This window comes from Syzygium oleosum, unplaced genomic scaffold (assembly GCF_021117445.2).
Source record: "Syzygium oleosum isolate NSW1041296 unplaced genomic scaffold, Sole_v2.1 Sole_v2.15, whole genome shotgun sequence".
Classification (NCBI taxonomy): Eukaryota; Viridiplantae; Streptophyta; class Magnoliopsida; order Myrtales; family Myrtaceae; genus Syzygium; species Syzygium oleosum.
In genome coordinates this window covers 7,536,553-7,559,867 of record NW_026607499.1, presented here as the reverse complement: position 1 = coordinate 7,559,867, position 23,315 = coordinate 7,536,553, and the positions used below count along the sequence as shown (strand labels likewise).

Below are 23,315 nucleotides of genomic sequence, written 5' to 3'. Positions count from 1 at the left end.
ACCTCGCTTGAAAGTATAAAGACACGAATCCGTGCCAGGATGTTGGTTTGGAGCTTTGCCCCTTTTGACAGCCACGACGGCATTCTCATCTTTTGGCTTTCGCCTCGCATGTGCGACTTCCTGGACAGCGACGGTTCTAAAATCATACGGGACATTTCCCACGGACATTTGAGGGTATATTTGGTTCAGCTTTTGAGAAATGTATTTGGCAAAATGCAAAGATTTTTAAGCTAAAAGGGATTTTCGAAATGTAAGTAGTGTTTGGTAATGTGTATTTTAAAATCACATTGAATGTAACTTTAACCTAAATAACGTTTGGTAAAAATTATTTGTAAAAGACTTTTGCTGATATTAAAATAAAAAAAAAAATCGGCCACCGACCACCACCGCCGCCGGCCAGATCTAGTCGCCGCCCAGCCTCGCCTTACCTCAGGCGGTGGTCGTCGGCCATCGGACCAGCCGCTCGGGAAGATAATGAACAATACCAATTGCGTTCCGAAAATGCAACTTGCCAAAGCTCCTCATGAGCTCCCTTCAGCCAAAGGTCCTTGGAAAGCTTTGGAGATGCAATTGCATCTCCACAAAGTTTGCCAAAAAATTTACCAAACAACTTTACATTTGCTCAAGGGACTTTAGACCCCAAAAGTAGCATTTGAAAGCTAAACCAAGCAGGCCCTGAATACTCGGAAAAAAGCAAAAAAGAAAAAAAAAAGAAGGAATTTTCATTGAATGATGAGATTATTGTTTTCAATATCGCGTCTTTTCAAGACATGTCGAAGATCAAAATCATAATCGACAAAGGCGAGAGGAAATAAATCATCGCGACCGAGGCATAAGTTGATAAGAAATGCTAATTTTTACGGCTCCCTATGGGGTTAATTGCAAAAATTCGGATTAGCCCCGTGTAAAGGCATTTATAATTCCAAGTGGGATATCCAATTCGGATCGTCCCTTTATATACGACATAGATATCTCTCTCGCTCTGATAAGTACAATCTAATTGAAAGCAATGCGTGAGATGTGAAATACAGTTGGCTTACATTTTGACCTTTTTTTTTTCTTCTGTTGACTCTCATAATCCGATTATGATTAAACACGAAAAACTCAAAATCTTTGAAATAGGAAAATACCGGCATAGTAAAAAATACTTATGTCATATTGTTAAGTAACTGGCAAACTCGAAATATTATCTTTTAATTTTAAAATTGAGAAGGATAGTCATAAATAGAAAGTGCACCTCGAATTTAAACCCCCAAACAAAGCGATTCCTTTTTTTTTTGGTTATATCCTAATAATGAAGAAAACCATATTCTCAACTTTTATAAAAGTAGGATTGATTCTATTTATTCATCGATACATGGATTTATATTACCATTTTCCTAATAATAGAGACATCGCAGAATCATCGCAACTGTTTTAATTTTTACCATCGCCATTACATCCCCGTCAATGTCTCTAACACATTGATTGATTTATTTATTTACTCTTGAGATAAGTATACTAGAAGTCCTAAAACTTATCTAAAAACTGTAATTGAGTTCTAAATATTTCAATAAGTGCAATTACATCGTAAAACTTGTCACGAAAGTGTAATTGAATTATAAAATTTTCAAAAAATGCACTCAAGATTTGTCAAATTTGTCCAATCAAATCCTTCTATTTATTGCACTTTTTAAAAGTTTTATATCTCAGTTGCAATTTCGTGACAAGTTTTAGAACTTGATTGCACTTTATAAAAATTTTAGAACTCAATTGCACTTTCACGATAAGGTTTTAGAACTTCCAATACACTTATCTTTTTTTTTCTTTGATGAGACGAATCGATTTATCTATGCTACACCAAAACCCGCATCAAGCTCAAACGACTCTCTTATAGCCAAGAGCATACCAAATCAATATATGTTCGATTATATTTTAATCGACTTTGTTGGATGCGATAAATCTATTCCTTCCTGACAGAAAGATGAAGCCAAAAAGCGATCATGTTGCTTTAAATTTAATATCGACTGTGAATATAATGATCAAGTTGCCTAATAAATCGTTCCGCTAGTGCCAGGATAGTTGTGAGGTCTCCATGAGCATTTAAGCTGCTTTTGCAGGATGTTGGACGTCATCGAAAGTTTTTATTATGCCAATATCAACCAAAAATAAGGACAAAAAAAATATACAACTTGACCGTCAAATCTCAGAGGAAAGAAGATATGCCTGGGTTCTGAACATGTTGACCGAGTCATGTAAACAGTTCAAATGCAAATCGTTTTCGCAGTTCTTATGTCCGAAAACAATTTGTTGGGGTGCGACCACTGCGGGCGAATCTATGCGGATTACCCTCGAAAAGCATTGGAAAGTGATTGTATTTGGTATGCCAAACTTCGATCTCATTGGTCCTAAGCATGACTTTAAAAGGCTTTACCCGGATCTCGAGATGTCGAAATGAGAGGGTATTCCGAACCCACCGTAAGAAAAAACACATCGGGGAGGAACATAGGATGTGAAGATAGACCGATCGCTGAGTCATTAAACAAAGTGTTGAAGCTTTCACATTCGTTGACGTGGAAATTTATAATGGGCGATGGTTTCTCCTATGGCAATTGCCAAATAAAGAAAAAGGAAAAAAATAAAAGGATGGAGATTGTCCATTTAAACTATACTTTTTCTCGATAAAACAGAGAAAAAAAGTTATAGAGTCCAAAAAATCATCTAAAATAACTAGCTACTGTGGGGAAATAAAAGGGGCAAAGTTAATTTGTTTATTCATGGGATCATAATCACACATAGAGTTGAGGGTGCTTTTCTCCTTAGGCTCTGTTTAGTAGTTTGGATTTAAATTCGAATTATCCTATCGGGCATTTAGTGACGTTGTCCGAACCGGATAAACCAATACATTCAGATAAAATGCCATATAAGAAACCCGGCGTAAGGGGTGGTATAAATCCGGATTGGATGTAAAATTTTAAAAATTTATTTAACAATTCCAGCAGCCGTCCACCCACCATTAAACCTCTCCTCAAACAAGACTCATCGTCCTTGGTGTCTCTCACCGCGGCACCCCACCACCACCCCAGCAGCCGTCCACCCACCATTCCAAGTGAGCCATGAGCAAGGGCACTGACGAAGATACTCAAGGACATCAGAGTGAGGGACCGTCAACTATGAGCACCACCGTTGCGCTGGCTTTTTGGCCACCTCCACCTCCAACTAGGGGTGTGCAAAAGAACCGGAAAAGGCTCGGGACCGTCCGGAACCGGTCCGGTTTCCGATTCCAATTTTTGAAAACCGGTGGGTACCAATTCGGTTCCCGGTTCCATGTGTGGAACCGCCCACATATACCGAACCGGTAATATAATAATAATATAATATATTTATTTAATTTTTAATTTAAAAAGAAAAAAAAATTTAAATCTCTAAACTAAACCTAACTCGCTTGATGGTCACAACCTTACACTGAGCCGAGAAACACTTTTTTTTTGCTTTCGCCTCACGCTCACGCTCACTCTCACTCTCACTCTCTCATTCTTCTCAGTCGATGCTCACCTCACCGTCTCCAACTCTCCGTCTCTCTGTCTCCGTCCTTGATCGGTGCCTCAGTCTGGTTTTCGGGTGGGTTCATGGAACTAACGGACAGTTCCCGGTTCCAATTTTTCGGAACCGGTCCTTAGTGGGCGGTTCTCGATCGTTTTCCACCCGGACCATACTCACCGCTACCTCCGGCCACTACCAACACCGCTCGAACCGCGCCCTGATAAGCTACACATGTAAGTCTTTTGACCTTTTATCCAAGGTCAAGATTTTGACTACCTCCAAGATATAAGGTCGTCCGATGACCATAGATCCACAGAGCGGATAGATTTACGTTGCAATCTCCTTCCAAACGTACACACGCCCGCACATGTTCTGTACACGAAGATGCAGCCCCACGAGCACACGATGCTGATCTTATTTCATATTTGGATCGGCTGATTATCAAAGGCCAAGGGATCGGGGGACTCGGGAGTAATCTGCGCCGTCGGATCCAATGAAACTCCCGTCAAAATCCCGAGCAAAATCCCGCTAGATCGAGTCAAGACCGTTCCATGGGGTTGTGGGTGGGGTACGTGTGAAGCACGGGATACTTTCTCCGAGGGGACGGGGACGTGGACGTGGACGCGGGGGCCACGAATGGCCACGGTGTGTGTTGGAAAGTAGCTTTTGATGGTGGCGGCGCACGCTGATTTTTAGATTTTGCCGTTACGACCACTCGGTTAAACCTCCACTCAGCTCGCTCGCTCGCTCGACTCACACCAGCTCGGTGTGGTTCTTAACTTCTAAGGCTCGCCCTTTCGTTTCATTTTATTGGGTGGGGTGGGGGTAACATAAGCGTTCGCTTTCTCTCTCTATATAAGCCGGACCTTCACCTTCCTAGTTTTAACCCAAAAAAGGAAAACCCCACTCGCATTCTCACCTCCTTTCTCTCACTCTCTCTCTCTCTCTCTCTCTTCTTTCTCTCATGGAAACTCACATCGACAGCTTCTGGATTTTCGCTCTCCACTCCCAGTACCACGACCTCTCCCTTCCCAACCTCCTCCTCCTCCTCCTCCTCTTCGCCACCACCTGGCTCCTCCGCGCCCTCTCCCGCTGGGCCTACCCCGGGGGCCCCGCCTGGGGCCGACACCGCCACCACTGTCCCGATAACAGCAGCGACGGCGGCAACCCCAACTCTGTCCCCATACCTGGCCCACGAGGCCTCCCCGTGCTGGGCAGCATGCACCTCATGCACGGCCTTGCCCACCGCAGGCTCGCCGCCGCCGCCGCCCGCCACCGGGCCGGGAGGCTGATGGCCTTCAGCCTCGGGGAGACGCGGGCCGTTGTCGCCTCCGACCCGGACGTCGCCCGGGAGATCCTCAACGGCTCCGCCTTCGCGGACCGCCCCATGAAGGAGTCGGCCTACGGGCTCATGTTCGACCGGGCCATGGGGTTCGCCCCCTACGGCCAGTACTGGCAGGTGCTCCGCCGGGTCGCCGCCAGGCACCTCTTCTCCCCGAAGGAGGTGGGCGCGGGCGAGGCACGGCGACGCGCGATTGCAGAGCAGATGGTGTCGGCCGTCGTCGACCACGGCGGGGCGAGCTTCCATGTTCGGGACATCACGAGCCGGGCGTCGCTGAACAACATGATGGGCTCGGTGTTCGGGCGCGAGTACGAGCTGTTGCACGAGAATGAAGAGACGCGGGAGCTGAGAGCTCTGGTGGAGGAAGGTTACGACTTGCTGGGGAAGTTGAACTGGTCCGACCACCTCCCGTGGCTGGCGGGTCTGGACCCCCAGAGGGTGCGGTTCAGATGCTCCGAGTTGGTGCCCCGGGTGAACAGGTTCGTGGGCCGGATCATCCAGGAACACAAGGGTCGGACCGGTCCGAGGAGCGCCGATTTTGCCGACGTTTTGCTCTCTCTTGAGGGGCATGATAAGTTGTCGGACCACGATGCGATCGCTGTTCTTTGGGTGAGTGAAGAGCTACCGTTTTATATATCCTTGGATTTGTTAAGTTAAACTTTCATTGATATTTCAATTTATCCAAACTTAACCTGTTTTAAAAACTACCTCAAATAGGTATCATGCACACATGTAACATATGATATCATGTCATTAAACGATTTTTCTTGCATATGGTTCGCGCACACACGTTACTTTTTTACGTTGGATGTTGTAACTTCGCTGAAGAAAAAAATTATCTCCTTAGTCTCCTTATTTATTTGTAATTGATTGGACGGCGGCTAATTAATTTCTTCATTAGTCTCGGCCGATGATAATGTTTCTTAATGCGTCTCTTAATTACAGGAAATGATATTCAGAGGAACGGACACGGTGGCGGTTCTCATCGAGTGGATCCTAGCTAGGATGGTGCTGCATCCTCACATCCAATCAAGGGTCCACGAGGAGCTCGACCGCATCGTCGGTAGATCGCAACCTTTGATGGAATCGGACCTCCAGTCGACGCCATACCTCTCTGCCGTCGTGAAGGAGACCCTCCGATTGCACCCACCGGGCCCGCTCCTGTCGTGGGCCCGGCTGGCTGTTGTGGACACGACCGTGGGCGGTTACCACGTGCCCGCGGGCACGACGGCGATCGTCAACATGTGGGCCATCACGCGGGATCCGAAAGTGTGGGAGGACCCGCTCGAGTTCGCGCCAGAGAGGTTCGTGGGCGGGGACAATGCCGAGGCGGGGTTCTCGGTCTTCGGATCAGACATGCGGCTCGCCCCGTTCGGGTCGGGCAGGAGGGTCTGCCCGGGGAAGGCCTTGGGCTTGACCACGGTGACTTATTGGGTGGGGCGCCTGCTCCAGGAGTTTGAGTGGGCCCAGGTGGATCACAGCCCAGTGAATCTATCTGAAGTGCTCAGGCTCTCCTGTGAAATGGTCAACCCGTTGACCGTCAAAGCGAGCCCTAGGCGATCGTGAAAATAATGTCCATATTTTCCGGTTGATGATACACCAACTACTTCGCGCGCGAGTGTGTTTGTGTATATATATATATATGTTTGTATATCCAACATCGTAAGTTGGGTAAGGTTGCAATGTGTTGTGAGATCACTGAATATATAACATGTTTAGAATTATCCATGATTCTTGATAACCTAACCTAGTTTAGATCAACAAATTGCAAACGGATGTGCAAGTGATCTGCGACAATCGACGGACTTGATGTGTATGAGAACCGATTACAACTTGTGACTACTAATAAGAATTTGTGAGGAAAAGATTGCCCGTAAACAGAAGGTTATTTGAATCCATGCAACGGATGCATCCGCGCCATTTAAATTCTTTTTAAGTCGTATATTCGACTTACTCACGATATGATATCTCGAAATTAGGTTGCGCGGAAAGTATTACACGCATTTTGCCTCACTTAATTTGCATGGATATCCTACTTTTTGCTTCGGAAGAAACCTCGAATTCAGTATAATGGTCAGAAACTCGATTGTAGAACACGTTGTAGCAAAGGAGAAAAGGGAAGGTGGGGGTGTCTGTCGTTTAGTTAAATTCCTGAGGTTCGGCAGGACATGTGAGAAAAGGGAAGGTTGCGCACTGTGCAGAGCAGGACAAATTTCATTGAATTGGTTCGTGACTTGGCCAAGGAGATTGGACACTTGCGTCGGACCACTCATGATGATCAAGCATTTTGGGAATTTATCTGTTCAGGCTATAGGAATGGAATGTCTCTTTTTATCTAGACCCGAGTTAGACACTCCATTGAACCCCTCCATCGTACTCAATTTGTTTTTAATAGTACTGTAATGATATATTCCTACTTGTATCCTCGTCGGTTTGATTGCTTTTCGTAATCAGTTGTTCTGATGGCACGTTTTAATGCAGTTAGATATACGGAGCCTTTACTTGTCATTAATGCATATATCATCACCTAAATCAGTTACAATCATATCATTAGCATCGCGAATAACTTTATGATTTTGTTTCTATTGTTGAGCCATTCTAGACTCTTCGAGTACTCAATTAATCCTTAACATGCATGTCAATTTCCTATATGTGCAGACTAGACAAAAAGTTATGGAGTACTAAAACCGTGCCCTTGAAATAAACTTCGTGGAATGCATGAGTATGGTTCATCGCCATCTTCTTTTAGTTGGATATGGAAAAGCGCTTCTTCTGTGGACGATGCGAGAATAGACTTTATTAGTGATCTTAAGGAATGAATTATGAGAAACTTTACCTGATTTTCCATAGATTATTCTCTCTTAAAACATTGTTAACCACCCTTTAAATGATATCATTTACATTTGTTCATATTTCGGAATCGAATTCGCTCATAACTCTCTTCGATAATGTCTTTTATTGGTGGATTGAGCTTGGGCCTACAAATAGCTCATGTTTATATATAATATATTTCTCTTGTAATTGAGGATTGTAACAGAGAGAGAGAGACGTGAGGTGCTAATTATAGCGAAATTCTCTGTTGGATATAGCCTTAGTTTAACAGTAAATCAGGATAATATTTTGTGTCTCAATTTCTCTTTCTCGCATTTACTCTTTATTTTGTTATGCGCTTAATCCTAACATTCGATAACAATGATAATTAAATTAGTTAAAGAGAAGTATTCGCAGGCTTCAGGTTCGCACTATTGACCACATCCCCAGGACAACTTTTATCAAAGTTATCTTAGAATACTTGGACATAACTCAAGAAAAGGAAACACCGATTCCATGCATCTTTGTCCTTGGAATCTTCATCAACTTGGCATTTCCATCAAATGGGGTTATTACAGAACAAAGCCACCGCGATAAAGGACGAACCCTAAAGTCGACAACAGAAAACGTGCTTGAAAAACAATTGGGCACTCTCACTTTCATCGATCCATATTGATAATTATATTGCTTTCGAGCCTCTATTAGCCTAGCCCTCTGTAATGTAGCTGTGAAGAATGATTACAAAAGGGATAAGGACCTATAATGTAGTTGTGAAAAATGATTACAAAAGGGATAAGGACACTAGGAGTGCCATAACTTTTCATATGGCGCTCACTTAAGTATCATAACTTTTTTTTTCTCACTTGAGTGCCACATCGGAGTAAAATGAATCATTTGAGTGTCATTTCTAGCAAATCATCCTACGTAGATTTTTTAATTAATTTTCTATTCGACGTGGCTTTTTTTTAATGTTATTTTATTGATTTTTTTAATTTTTTTCTTTATCTATTTTCTTTATCATTCTTATTTTTATTTTTTTTTCAAGGTTGGCGAGAGTCATTGGTTACCCTCGTCGGAGGCCAAACTGGGTGAGGGCCGCCTTGCCATCGACCGGTATGGCCGTGAAGGCCCTTGGCGAGGCCATCGTGGCCTCGCCGGTCGCGACCGAGGCGGCGAAGGTTCTCGCCAAATCTAGTGAGGCTACCTCGCCTGCAGCTGCAAAAGCCCTTGGCGAGGCCATCGCGGCCTCGCCGGTTGCTGGTGAGGCAACGAAGCTCTCGCCAGATCTGCCAGATTTGGCGACGGCTGTCGCGGCCTCACCCGCCGCCGGCAAGGCCGCGACAACCTCGCCCAGAGCCTTCATGGCCGAGGGCAAAGCTGCTGTTGCCCAATTTGGGCCAGGCCTTCATAGCCGGCGAGGATCGCCGATGACCCTCGCTGGCTTTGAAAAAAAATTTGCAAAAAAAAAAAAAAATCAAACAATTGTTCACGTCAGCTCCGGTGAAACCACGTAGGACGACTGGCGTCCACGTCAGATTTTCCGGTAAGACAAATCACAAATGACACTCAAGTGATCAATTTTTTTAAATTTGTGGCACTCAAGTGAGCGAACAAAAAATTATGGCCCTCAAGTGAGCGCCATACGAAAGTTATGGCACTCCTAATGTTCTTATCCCATTACAAAACAAAGCCACTGCGATAAAGGACGAACCACAAAGTCAACAACACAAAACGTGCTTGAAAAACAATTGGGCACTCTCACTTTCGTCGATCCATATTGATAATTATATTGCTTTTGAGCCTCTATTAGCCTAGCCCTCTGTAATGTAGCTGCTAAGAATGTCGTTTCCCATTTCCACTTAACAACTGAAGCTGTATTTTCAAGCCTGAAATCATAACTTCCATCCAATTACTTGAATCTTGTATAGGTCAATGTGATCTCGCATGTCGCATCCTATCCAGCTGATTTACTAATCGCATCCTATTCAACTCATGAAGCGATGGCGGGCATAAAAGTACAAAATATAGGGATTTTATGCAACTTGCCTTGTCTACCAATGATATAGCCCGTTTGGTATTGTTTTGTTGCGGCTCTTGCAGCAGTGAAAGGCGTTACAACTTTTATTCGATATTTGGAATACTTCTCACAAGTGCGGCAGTGTGATAGTTGTAACAGTTTCAAAACATGTATTATCAACAATATAATCGCGCGTCGATTTGGTACAACTATGGTTGTATTCTAATCGTATTGTGCAGTAACTTATATGTTTGGTAATGCATGTTTTAAAGCTACAACGCCTAAAAGTTAGGTAACTAGCCTTTTTGAAAGCTGTTAGAAGCTGTTACAGTAAAGGTTGCTGAAACTCTGAGTAGTTTACTAATCACATTACAAAAACTACAGCAACCCTTGTCACAGCGGTAACTGCAATGGTGAAGCTATGCCAAACAGGTGGGCTTATCAACAATGAGAATCTCTCTTGTATTACGCCCACAAGTCAGCAGGACTATTTACTTTAACCTTCTTATCAATCAAAATCAAGTAGAATAAATGACTCGGCAAAAACACCTACTGAGCTTTTTTTTTCCTTTCTTTTCCAGCGTCTTACAACTATCGAATGGATAATAACCACTTGAACAGTACACACATGGCCTATTGAGAAGACAACGAAACTTGAAATGGACGTTAGCGACAACAACCTGTGAAGAGCAACGAGATAGAATCACATGGGAACGCACGTGAATGAAAATACATTGACAGTACAGGGTGTCTCGAAAGGCACCACACCTAGAGCATTCAATGGGGGGGGATTTGTCCACACGTTGGGGGCAACTGCTACTTACATTGCACGGAAGGGAAGATGCGTCATGTCCGAATCGAAGTGTACTATGAGTTTGCCCATAGCAAAAAGGAAATCTTGTTTGGCTTTTTGTCTGTTTCTCTGGAAAGAGAAAGCACCGTCATCCAGCATCCACCGATGTCGAATCCGCTCCGGATCTTAAATCTGTCCTTTGGCTTGGTCCTGTTCCATGCATCTCTCTCTCAAACGTTATGTCATGTTTGCACCGGAGCTAGTCCATTGTACTTCATTGATGATGCTTTGTCTTATATTAGCCCTTCAAAAACCCCCCCTTTGTGATTGTACCTGGTTTCATGGATCGCGGTCTAGGGGGTGTTTCCTCCTTTTTTGTCCTAACTAAATAGTACATATGAAGGAACTTGAGCAATTGGACTATTTTCTACCCAATTACCCTCACTGTCGAGTTTTGTTGCTCAATATCTTACCGAATCCTTTGTTTGGAGTTTGGATAGAAGCCCCCGAAGCTCTCAAGATTGGGTAATATATGAGAGAAAATATTACTCCAAGAATGCCCCCGATTAGGGGTGGTTCGGCAACTCGGCTATACTTAGGCTGGAGTCTCGGCCAGCAGCCCATCAAGCATAAAAGCTTTTGGGCATTAGGCAGGCATCAGGCCACAATGTGTTAGGGTACCCGGATTAAGGCGGGAACCACATGAAATAATCTGTAACTTTTCTAAATTCGAAAGCAATTGCACAACAGTGTCAATGCTAAAAAAGGTTTCGAAAAATTATACCAAAAACAAACAGAATCCATTAGCCCTCTGAATTTTGAAAGTTACAGATATCCCCCTCCACTTTGGCACTACTGCACAGACCGTGAATTTTGCCCAATTATAGGTTAGCCCCTGAACTTTGATTTTTTTTGCAATCGCAAATATTTCCGTTAACATAGCCATTAAGTGTTACATGAAATTAGATAAATTCATTTTCCTTGACTATAATAACTGCTACTATATTTTCTTAAGTCCACGAAGCTTCTTTAGAATTTTTTTTTTTAAATTCACCAATCATGTTATAGAGAATATTTTGATAAAGAAAAATGAATATGTCCATTTTCAGGTAACACTTAACGGCTATGTAGACAGAAAAACTAAATACATAAACAAAAAATTAAAGTTCAGAGGGACTATTCCTAACTTATCAAAGTTTCGGGCAACCGTGCATCACCGTCAAAGTTCAAGAGTGTAATCTATCACTTTCCAAAGTTCAAAGGCTAATGCCAAAATGCAGGGAGATTTTGAGCGCAATTATCCCTTAATTTTTGATTGGTGATCCCTTTGGGCCTTGACAAACTCGTTGGGTTTCTCGATTCGGGCTTCTAAACAAGAAAAAACCTGTCATTCGCAGCTAGTTTTTCCATTTTCTCCTCTTCTTAAGCCGGAAGCACGACGAGTTGACATTTGCAAATTATTTGGTTATCGTCCTATTTCGATCTAATTATGCCCCAAAAAAAAAAAAGAATTAGAGCCACGGCTCTAAAAAGTAAACGGTGCTCGCATGCACCTTGATCTAAACCACTCTTGATCTAACACAAGAGCTTTTTGATAGATCATCCGTCTCAATAGTATTTTCACTTGAGCACGCATAACGTTAGAATGTCCACATTAAACTATATTGTTGCACCAATGAGTTAGTTCCAAATTGATATATAAGCCAACAACACTATCTTCTTGTTCAGGGTGCAATTAAGAGGGCAATCATCATTACTTTCGACTACCGTACAATCGTTATCACCTCTAACCACCGCCGATCGTCATCACCGTCTAGCCGATCATGCTTTGACGACTAAGGGTGAAAAGAAAAAGTTATACATCATATGGCTAGTTCCTTCGAAGAACTTGAATCCTTTCACGAGTGCTCCAGATTCTTCAAGGTTGTCATCCACAATGGAGGCATGTCTGCACTTGTTGCCCAGTGCCGTCCATTGGTGGATCTTTGTCCACCTCCTCTCTGCCCCACACTACCCTCGATTGTCGGCTTCGAAGTCAAGTGGCACCTAAACTTCACTCGTGGCGTTTACCACCCTATAGCCACCCTTCACCTCTACATTGGCCGTTGTTGCCTTGTCTATCATATCGCCGACGTCGCTACCTCCCCTAGTCGCTCCGCGACGTCCTCGATGACCCAAGGCTCATCTTCGCAAGTGTCCAAATTGCCTTTGATATGGTGAAGCTGAAAGAGGACTACGATATGGAGGTGAAGATGGGGTAGATCTGACGAAATTGGCAGTGAACGAGACAAACCGAAGGGAGCTGAAGAGAGCGGGTTGGAGACGGTGAGGGAGAGTTCAAGTGGTGAGATCTCAATCGAGCAAGATTGTGCTCGACAAATAAGATTTTCATAGATTTTCATGCTATCTTGGATTGTACCAAATATATGATAACATATTCTAACAATCCAGAGAATATTTGGAAGAATTATAATTCCACCTTATCCTATCATATCCTAATCCAAAATTCGAACGACTAAACACGGCCTAAAGAATTAGTAAATGGATAGGCCACTGGCCCTACTTGAGAACCCAATAATGGATTTCCTAACTTTATCCAACTCATACTTCAACCAACATAGCCCGTCTTCATAGCCCATTTTAGATAGGGGATCTCTAATCTAATGTTAGTTCCACTATCACCCACGAAGAAACCACATGCCTATATCACGAGTCGATCGATCTAGCGTTCCCTCACTCGTGCGGCCTTAGGAATTTCTACCCAAGTCAGCCTTTCCACACTCACTTACAAGAACTTTAGAGAAAGAAACTCTAGATAGAGAAGTTCCAAAAGTGTATTGCTTCTTGAAAATGAGAGGTAAGTAAATAAGGGGAAGGAGACCCCATTATATACAAGTACAGGACTGACCGTATCCATAAATCTCTCATCGATCTAATAGTAGAGATTATACTCCCCCAACTACCCCACCTACCGCATTTATTACAGAAGGGTATAATTACTGTATCACCCGCCTCCAGGAGTATTCTAGAATACATCAAGAAAATACTAGTACTTAGAACACTCGAGACCTGCCTTCTCGTTTAGGGGACGGTCACAGTCTATCGTCCAGAAAACCTCAAGAACGATCCAATTTTTCGGGCTGTGACATTCTCTCCCATCTATTCGGGCGACGCGCTCGTCGCGTTTTCAGCATGTAAAGCATTGACATGTTTCTTGAATTGCCAAAGAGCTTCTTCGGGCTCCCAACTTGCTTCACTCTCCGGAAGACCCTTCCATCGGATCAAATATTCTCGCTTCGGTGCCCGGTATCGTTTCCGTATGATTCGATCCGACATGATGAAGTCGACGTCTCGATCAAAGGAGGTTTTTGCTCTAAGCAGTGCCCGTTACGACTCCCCTTGATCCGGATCCTTTTTATCTACATGGAAAGATTTAAGCATACTCACATGGAATACTGGATATACCTTAAGCTTTGGTGGAAGTTCCAGATTGTATGCGACCTTCCTGACTCGATGCAACACTCGGAACGGCCCCTCGTAGCGACGGATAAGCCCTTTGTGCACGTCTTTGTATCGAAGAACTAGATGTAGCTTGGCCAACACCAAATCCCCGACTTGGAACTCCACGTGCCGTCGCTTCTTATCAGCCCACTTTTTCATGCGCTTCGAGGCCTTATGTAGACAAGTCCGCTTATTCATGCCACTACTTGGCAAACTTGAAAGTGGATAGGCTACTCCCCTTATAGCCCATTGCAACTGTACTCGGGGTGAGTGGTTGCTGTCCCGTCAAGTTCTCAAACGGGCTTCGGTTCGTGGACTCGCTCCGTTGAAGAGTGTAGGAAAATTGGATTACGTCGATCAACTTTGCCCAAGTTACTTGCGTCGTATTCACATAATGCCGGAGATACAACTCCAAGAGTGTATTAACCTACTTCGTTTGTCCGTCGTTGTGGGAATGCAAACTCGTGAAGAAGTTAAGATCCGACCCCAATAATTTAAAGAGTTCGGTCCAGAACCTACTCGTGAATCGAGGGTCACGATCGCTCACGATCGTTTGTGGCACTCTCCAATATTTGACGACGTGTTTCCAGAATAGCTTGACCGCCTCCTCGGCTAGACAATCCTTTGATGTGGGCACGAACGTCGCGTACTTTGAAAATCGATCCACCACGGCCATGAGAGTCCGACACCCTTCGGACTTTGGTAAGTTGACAATGAAGTCCATGGAGACACTCTCCCATGGACGCTCCGAGATAAGAAGTGGCTTCAAAAGCTCAGCCGACAACCGTTGCTCGAGCTTGCATTGTTGTCACACAAGATATGTTCATACATATGCCTCAACGTCGTCGCGCAAGAGAGGCCAATAGTACCGATCCTCCATGAGCGCCATAGTGCAGTAGATCCCCGGATGACCCGCCCACTTGGAATCATGGCACTCCCTAGGACTTTCTTCCTTAGCTTCCCATGGAGTGGCAGGTACAACCGTCGTCCCTTGATGTAAAGCAAGTCGCCTTCACACCAAAATTGTCGGGTCTTGCCTTCTCGTGCATGACCAAGGAGCACCTTGGCGGTTGGATCATGTTTGGGTCTCTCATTGATCTGCTCGTTCCATGGATTCTTGGGGCGACTGATGGATGACACCAACTCCATCTTTCGACTAAGAGTATCGGCCACGGAGTTCGCCTTCCCCGGCTTGTACTCAAGCGCATAATCAAACTTTGCTAGAAAGTCTTGCCAACGAGCTTGCTTCGGACTCAACTTCTTTTGAGTTTGGAAGTAGCTCGTGGCCACGTTGTCTGTCTTTACGACGAATCAAGATCCCAAGATATAATGCCTCCACGTACGGAGGCAATGCACCACCACGGTCATTTCCTTCTCTTAGACCATATACCGTCATTCAGTATCGTTCAACTTTCTTGACTCGAACGCCACCGGGTGTCCATCTTGCATAAGAACACCACTAATAGCAAAATCGGAAGCATCGGTCTCTACCTCTTAGGGTTTGGCGTGATCGAGTAGCGCGAGCACCGGCTCCTCGGTCATGGTTTGCTTTAACAGATCAAATGGCCTTTGGCATCGGGCCGTCCACTCCTACGGCTTCTCCTTCTTCAACATATCCATGAGTGGCACGATGATGCTCGAATATCCTCAGACGAACCATCGATAATAGTTGGTGAGGCCAAGGAGTGACCTTAGCTCCGTCACCTTGGTCGGCGGCTCCCAATCCATAACGGCCTTAATCTTGGCCGAGTCCATCCGCACACGTCCACCCTCGACGATGTGTCCTAGGAATAGAACTTCCCGTTGTGTGAAGGCACATTTCTCCCGCTTGACATATAGGTCATTCTCCCGTAGAACTTGGAAGACTCATTTGAGATGCTCGATGTGTTCCTTAATCGTCCAGCTATATACCACGATATCATCAAGATAAATCACTACAAATTGATCTAGGAATGGGTGGAGAACCTTGTTCATAAGCGTGCAAAATGTGGTTGGAGCATTTGTCAAGCCGAATGGCATGTCGAGGAACTCGTACGATTTATATCGCGTTACACAAGCAATCTTTAGCTCATTCCCTTTGGCAATCTGTACTTGATAGTACCCCGATCAAAGATCAAGCTTGGTGAACCATTGTGCTCCTCCAAGTTGATCGAACAAGTCAGCAATGAGAGGGATCGAGTACTTGTTCTTGATCGTCAGCTCGTTTAACGCCCGGTAGTCGATGCACATCCGAAGTGATCCATCATGCTTCTTTTGGAATACGACCGAGGCGCCAAACGGAGCCTTCGATGGTCGAAGATACCCTGCATCGAGCAACTCCTTGAGTTGTCTTCTTAGTTCCTCTAATTTAGGAAGCGCCATGGCGGGTGGTCGAGCGTCAAGCATAAGCTCGATTTTGTGATCCACCTCCCTTTGAGGCGGAAGCTTCTTCGGCAGCTTGGGAGGCATGGCGTCCTTGAAAGAATCGAGCACTTGGGTTACCTTAGTTGGGACATCACTCCCTCCAGGTTCCTCAATTTTCGAGGTTGCCAAGAAAGTGGCCTTCCCTTTCTTTGCTCCCTTAGTAACTTGTATTGCCGATATTATCTTTTGGTCACAAATCGACTCTCGGTTGATTGGGATCACACATTGACCACGTGCATTCAGGATACAAATACAATTAGCGAAAGGGACAATAAGAGCATCTATTTTATCAAGGAATCCCAAACCAATGACAAAGCCGTAGTCATCAAGTGGAATTACCTCAATCGTTTCCTTGCTCTTCCATTGTTCGAGTTGGAACTCCATGCCCTTAGCCAATGCGCCAGTAGGGACATCCTTGGAATTCACCGTCTTGAGCCAACCGGTTTCTTTCTCAACCCGAAGATTGAGTTTCTTCGCGACCTCTTCTGAAATAAATAGATCGGATGTCCCAGTATTCACGAGAGGTGTCATCGTGGTTCCTCCGATCGTCACGTATGCGAACATCAATCCTTTGGGCTTGTTCGTCTTCTTGGACTTTAAGGAACTTAGGATTCGCAACGAACTGAGTTGCGTCTCCTCTCGTTCTTCCTCGTGTGCCTTGACAAGCGCTACTAGCTTGCCTCGAGTTTGGCAATCGCAAGCCATGTGTGCACCGTCGCACAAGAAACGCTTGAAGATATATCCCTTCTTGTGTTCTCCGCTCGACTCCACCCTCGCCCTTGGAGGGGCCATTGGTGGTTTGCTTCCACTTGGGCAATGGAATTTGTTACGATCTCCCCCACCAATGCCCTTGTCCCTCAATCGGGTGTCTGGCTTGCTTACAGAAGTTAGTTTGTACTCCACCAGGGCCTTGGTCATGGACATGGCCGTCGGAAGGTCTTTTGCGTTGCAATGCTTTAGCTCTTGTTTAACCCATGATTTTAGACCACTCATGAATTAGAAGTAGGCCTCCGTGTCATTCATGGACGGAATTTGGAGTAGCAACTCTGAGAACTTCCGAACATACTCACAAAGTCCTCCTTTTTGCTCGAGGTGACGGAGTTCATCTCGAGCTTCTTCTTCTTCTGCATAAGCGGGATAGTATTGTCGTTGAAATTCCTTGATGAACAATTCCCACATAGTGATCAGTTCACCACTTCGATCATCACTCCTACGACGCCACCATAAGAGTGCATTGTCAGTTAAATACATGGCCGAGGTACTTACCCGAATCGCACCGTCGGTGATCCCCATCGCTAGGAAGTACTGCTCCATGTATCATAGGAAGTTGTCCACATCCTTGGCCACCCGCGAGCCTTTGAACTCCTTTGGCCTCGGGGCGTTCACTCGTGGATCGGCTTGCACGGTAATCACCCCGTTCACGTGTGCTCCTTCCATTTCGGTGACCTTTGCCTTAAGTTAGGCCAGTTCCACGCACATGGCCTCCACCAAAGCCTCCAAGGCATCGTCCCGTTGCTAAAGTTCTTTGGTGGCGTCGGTTAGGTTGCCCAGCATCTCCCCACGGAGTTCTCCAAAGCCGGATTTGAGCTCTAGCACTTGGGCCTCAAGTTCCCTCGTTCCGGATACGCCTCCTTCGATGCGTATGGACATATCCTCGATCATTCCTAGGATGTCTCCCAAGGCGATCTCCATCTTTGCCATGCGGGTTTCCAAGTCACCAACCATATCCCTCAAACTTGAGCTAGCACGGTCCTTCTTTGCCTTGGTACCTTGCTTCTCAGGGGCCCTCCCATTATCATCGCCTATGCCCTTCTCGGTTTAGGACAATACATCGGATCGTGATTCCATAACACCTTTGGCCATCGTAGCTCTGATACCACTTGTCAACTCACTCATAAGAACTTTAGGAAGGTAAACTCTGGAGAGAGAAGCTCTGAAAGTGTGTTGCTTCTTGAAAATGAGAAGTGAGTAAATGAGGGGGAGGAGATCCCGTTACATACAAGTACAGGAATGATCGTATTCGTAAATCTCTCATAGATCTAATGGTGGAGATTGTACTCCCCCAACTACCCCACCTACCCCACCAACTGCATTTATTACAGGAGGGTATAATTACCGTATCGTCTGCCCCTAGGAGTATTCTAGAACACATCAAGACAATATTAGTACTCAGAACACTCGGGGCCCGCCTTCTTGTTCATGGGACGGTCATGGTCCATCGTCCAGAAAACCTCGAGAACAATCCAATTCTTCGGGCCGTGACACCTACATATTCGTACAATGATAATGCAGTTCCTCAAAGATTGAAGGTAACACTTGAATGCGATTAATATGAGCGCTAAGCATTTGTAGAAAAACAAACCACGGGCATTCTTAGCCAAAAGAAAGCAAAACGTCCGATAAATTTACAATATAAAGTAGTAGGCCACCCATTTAATAGCACACCCATTTTCACATTAAAACACCCCAAAACATCACTCGCCTACTTCCTTATCTGATTTGTCTAATTTTTCTCTAAAGGAGCCATCAATTCTTCTTGAGAAACCCAAAGTCACCCATCCTTCCGATCGCCTTCTCGAGCTGGCCCCACCTCTGCTCGAGCGTCCCGACGTACCCTACCGACATACGCACAAGACCCGGGGAGATCCCGGCCAGCGCCTGCTCCTCCTCGCTCATCTCGCTGCTGGTGCTGCTCCCCGAGCACGACATGAGCGTCTCGTAGTACCCCAGGCTCACGGCCATGAACCCAAACTGTGTGACGTTCTGCAGGTGGTGCATCAGCCGGTTGGCCCGCTCCACCGTCTCCATGTCAATGCACATAATCCCGCCGAACCCGTAGTCCTTGTTGGCCAACGACTTGAGAAGCAAGTGATCCGGGTGGTCCTCGAGGCCCGGGTATATGACCTTAAGGCCCATCTTCTTGAGTCCGGTCGCGTAGGTGAGGGCCCGATTGCAGTGCTCCTTCATCCTAAGGCCTAGGTGGGGGATCCTCTCGGAGAGCTCAAACGCGACCTTGGCATTCATGGTCGGGCCAAGGAGCATCAACGCCCCCTGGTGGAGGTCCATCATCGAGTTCACAAGGTCTACCGGGCCGCAGACCGCGCCTGTATTATTTCCACCGGAAAATGTTCAAAAGTATACTCCTATACACTTGCAAGGAGAGATTACTTGCACTTTGGAAATATCATCATTCCTATTTCGAGTATGTAACCTCTTTGGAATATTTTCCTTTGCAAGTTTGAATATGTATACACAACATTCAGTATAGACAAAAGAAGAATACGTTTTTCCAGTTGCAGAATGTTGTCTCGTGGCAAGGACAGATCAAACTCAAAAGTCTTGGCCTGTTCTATCTTGGAGGAATCAAGAATGGCACCACTAAGTACAAAAGGACAAACAATAGCACTATGATGCGCCAGATCAAACAAAGGGAGCTTGGCCTTGCTTCTGACATATACACAAGGGTCGAAAGAAACAAGACATTGCCAGCGCAGAAAGCGAATTACCTTTAAGATTACTAGATGTGGTCAGGACTAAGAGAATGTATAAAAGACAGGTCGATTATCAAAAACAACACCAAAAAGGAAAAGCTCACCCACTACTACTACTGCACATGGAAATCTTGGTTAATAGCAATGACGATCTACCGGTCTAGACAAGATAAAAGTTCGCTAATCTAATTTTTTGATTACTACTTCTGTTGTTCAGACGAGGACATCATCAATCAGAATGGAATAGACTAACTGCGTGAGTCCTAAGGGGTCCAAACACTAAGGGGTCACTTTCACGATCCAAAGGAATCAAAACTCAATAATCCTGTCGTCCACTATGGACTTTGATATTTCCTAGACCTGAAAGTACTTAAGCGGTATATATTCATCTACGAATATATCTATGTCGTTCATCTATTTTTCTAATCATAATATCATAATTTGTGAGCCTAAATCGAGTCAAATACGCCAAAGTTACCAACTATCTCCTACAAGCATGGGGATTCTTTATCTTCGATTTGGAAAAAAAAAAAGTACTTCAAAAGAAAAAAGATAACCTTTTGTGCTATCAGTTGGGGCCATGCAAGAGTCTCGTGAACGATTCAAAGCTTAGGTTCGTGGTGATTTCTTGGTTTTAACAAGATGCAAACATGTGACGAAATCGGAATCAGTCCCAGCAAAAGGAGATGTGTACTGATGAAAGAGAGGAACGCGCACCCGCGATGATGTCGGCCCCACCACTGATGAACTTGGAGATGCTGTGCACCACCACGTCGGCGCCGAGCCGGGCCGGGGACAGGACCATGGGCGCAAACGTGTTGTCGACCACCGCCATCACTCCCTTGTCGTGGGCCAACCTGCAGAGCTCCGGGGTGTCGGCCACGGTCAGCGTTGGGTTCGACATGGACTCGAAGTAGAGCACCTTGGTCTGGCCCTGGACCATGGCGGCCGCCACCGCGGCGTGGTCCCGGATGTCCACGAACGTCGTCGTGATGTTGCACGCCCTCGGGAGGAAGTGGGTAAGGAGGGCGTGGGTCCCGCCGTACAGAGACTGGGATGCCACCACGTGTCCCCCGCTGCTGCACAGCTGCATTAGCACCGACGATATCGCGGACATTCCTACATCAGCTCCAGGATTAGCACCACCCATCGCCCAGATAAAAACACATTGAAAGGACGTCATCGCCTTTCTTTTTTTTCCTTTTCTTCACACGTCATAAAGTAAGTTCAAGATGCTGGTATCCGATGAAATTTTCATCCAAGATCAATGATGGGAACTGATGGTTTTTACCGCTAGCGGTGCAATAGGCGGCCTCGGTTCCTTCGAGGGCTGCCATCTGACGGCCGAGGTTCAGCACGGTGGGGTTGAAGTGGCGGCTGTAGATGAAGAAGTCGCGGTCGGGGCCGAGCTCCCCGGCGAACATGCGCCGCATCGTGTCTGGCTCCATCACCGTGAAGGTGGCCGACGCCTCGATTGACATGTTCACCCCGCCGTGCTCCCCGAACTCGTGCCTCACGCTCGCCAGCGCCGCCGCCGGGTCCTCCCACATCGCCGGCGCCATGGGCGCGGACATCATCGATTTCTTGGCCACCACCATCGCGTCCTCCCCGCCATCGGCGTCATCGGACCCCGGCCTCTTCTTGCCGGCGAAAACGAACCCATGTGCTCTCGCTTCAGCCATCTGAAAAACAACGAGAGAGAGAGAGAGAGAGAGAGAGAGAGAGAGAGAGTGGCAGAGGAGGGTTGCGGTGGTGGTGGTGGAGATGGCGGAGGGTGAGCACTATAAATAGGGGAAGAACGGTAAATTTGTTTCACGTGAACTACGGGGAACTTTTAACCTAATCACTGTCGGACAGGGAGTAGAAAATTTGCCAAGCAGAGAAATTTATAACCTTCCTAAACAATTTGGATACATTCAGTGTCCTTTTATGTCAAGATATATGGGTTATTCATGTACATGTCAAGTGAGTCAAACAAAAGAAGATTAACATTGGATCCACCTTCCCTTTGGTGGTGCTTCGAATCCGACCTCATAGCACGCTACCACACTTGTTCAAAGCAATTATTAAAAAAAAGCACGTTTAAAGATGCAAATCAGTTTAAAAATGGTGGAGGAGAGACTTTTTAAGTCAATTAGGAGGAGTAATTATTTTTATGGGTTTAATTGATAATACAAAATTACTATCTTGCCCGTTTGTTTACATCGGATTATGACATAACATTTTCGTAAATGATGAGGACGTCGATACTATAGAGTTGAAATTCCATATTTACTTTCTTTTTTCATGTAGTAAAGACTACAAAATATCAGCACACGTGTCGCGTGTGTACGAGAATTGACATGTGTAAAATTAAGCAAAATCATCTAATCACAAAATATTTTGATTTTTTTTTCCATTTATTAGTATCTTTCAGATATTCATTATCATGATCATTAAATTCCGAGAATCTGACCTATGCTTCATAGCAACACTATCTATATGTCAACAATAATATGAGATAAAACACGTCGTTTGACAGAGACAAGATTCTTCGGTTTATTCATGTGAGCTTGATTTTTACCGGAATTGCGGTCGAATACGTCTCTTTCCCAAGAGAAATTTCCAGAGGTACAATGAACTTGGTCGTTTCTTGAAAACGTATATGACCATAAATGTGGAGAAAATAACCTTGGCGTGGGTTGACATTAGCTGGACTTTTTTGCCCCTTTTATAGCCACAAATGTGGAGGAACCACCTTTGAGCTTGCAGTTACATATAATGAAATTAAAAAAATGACATCGGTGTCTTAACTTTAGTACGCTGCTCTTTTTGGTGTCATAATCTACCTATTATTCAAATAACATAACTTCTGGTTGACCAAAAATAAATAAATAAATAACATAACTTCTGCAAAAACCGTCCACTTGAGTGATTTTGGTATTATATATTCGACGACGAATCCTACGATGATTTTTTTTTTAATAAAAACTATCTAATGTGGTTTGTTCTTTTAAGAGAGTTAAGTTTAGAGTGGAAAATTGCATAAATGAAGAGGCTTCTTGGCTCTAAAACGATGGCGCATCGCATAAGAATTGATCGAGGAGAACAACTGATTCTCTCTCTCTATCCATTCTTTATATCCGGCGCATCCATTGACTTGAAACTTTATGAAACCCTAACACTGAGTACCTGGTAACAGACAACAGCAAGAAGAAGAAGAAGAAGAAGAATAGTAATTTCGTCAGGAATGGAAACCGTCAACCGGAGCATCTAACTGCGCAAAAACAACATCATCGATGAAGGAATGGCTTAAATTAAAAAAATAGGAGTATGGTATTCAAGAAATTTATCTTTTGTTCTTCCGTCTTATTCAAATGCGGATTTTGGTGATTGGAAAATCGATAGAAAAAAATTTTGTACACAAAAAAATCGGTAGAAAATATACTAAGTGGT

The 23,315-nt window shown here is 44.9% G+C and overlaps 2 protein-coding genes across 2 annotated transcripts; one reads left to right on the top strand and one right to left on the bottom strand.

The window, feature by feature from the left end:
- Positions 1-4,391: 4,391 nt before the first annotated feature.
- Positions 4,392-6,588, top strand: LOC115675665 (cytochrome P450 78A9-like). Its single transcript, XM_030598420.2, has 2 exons — positions 4,392-5,473; positions 5,810-6,588. Exons 1-2 carry the CDS (start codon positions 4,487-4,489, stop codon positions 6,428-6,430), a joined length of 1,608 nt encoding a protein of 535 aa, XP_030454280.2. The 5' UTR covers positions 4,392-4,486; the 3' UTR covers positions 6,431-6,588.
- Positions 6,589-18,734: 12,146 nt separating this feature from the next.
- LOC115675601 (methionine gamma-lyase) lies at positions 18,735-21,639 on the bottom strand. Its single transcript, XM_030598322.2, has 3 exons — positions 21,172-21,639; positions 20,598-20,999; positions 18,735-19,493 (listed from the first exon to the last, which is right to left on the bottom strand). The coding sequence occupies exons 1-3, from the start codon at positions 21,560-21,562 to the stop codon at positions 18,916-18,918; spliced, it is 1,371 nt and encodes a 456-aa protein (XP_030454182.1). The 5' UTR covers positions 21,563-21,639; the 3' UTR covers positions 18,735-18,915.
- Positions 21,640-23,315: the final 1,676 nt, after the last annotated feature.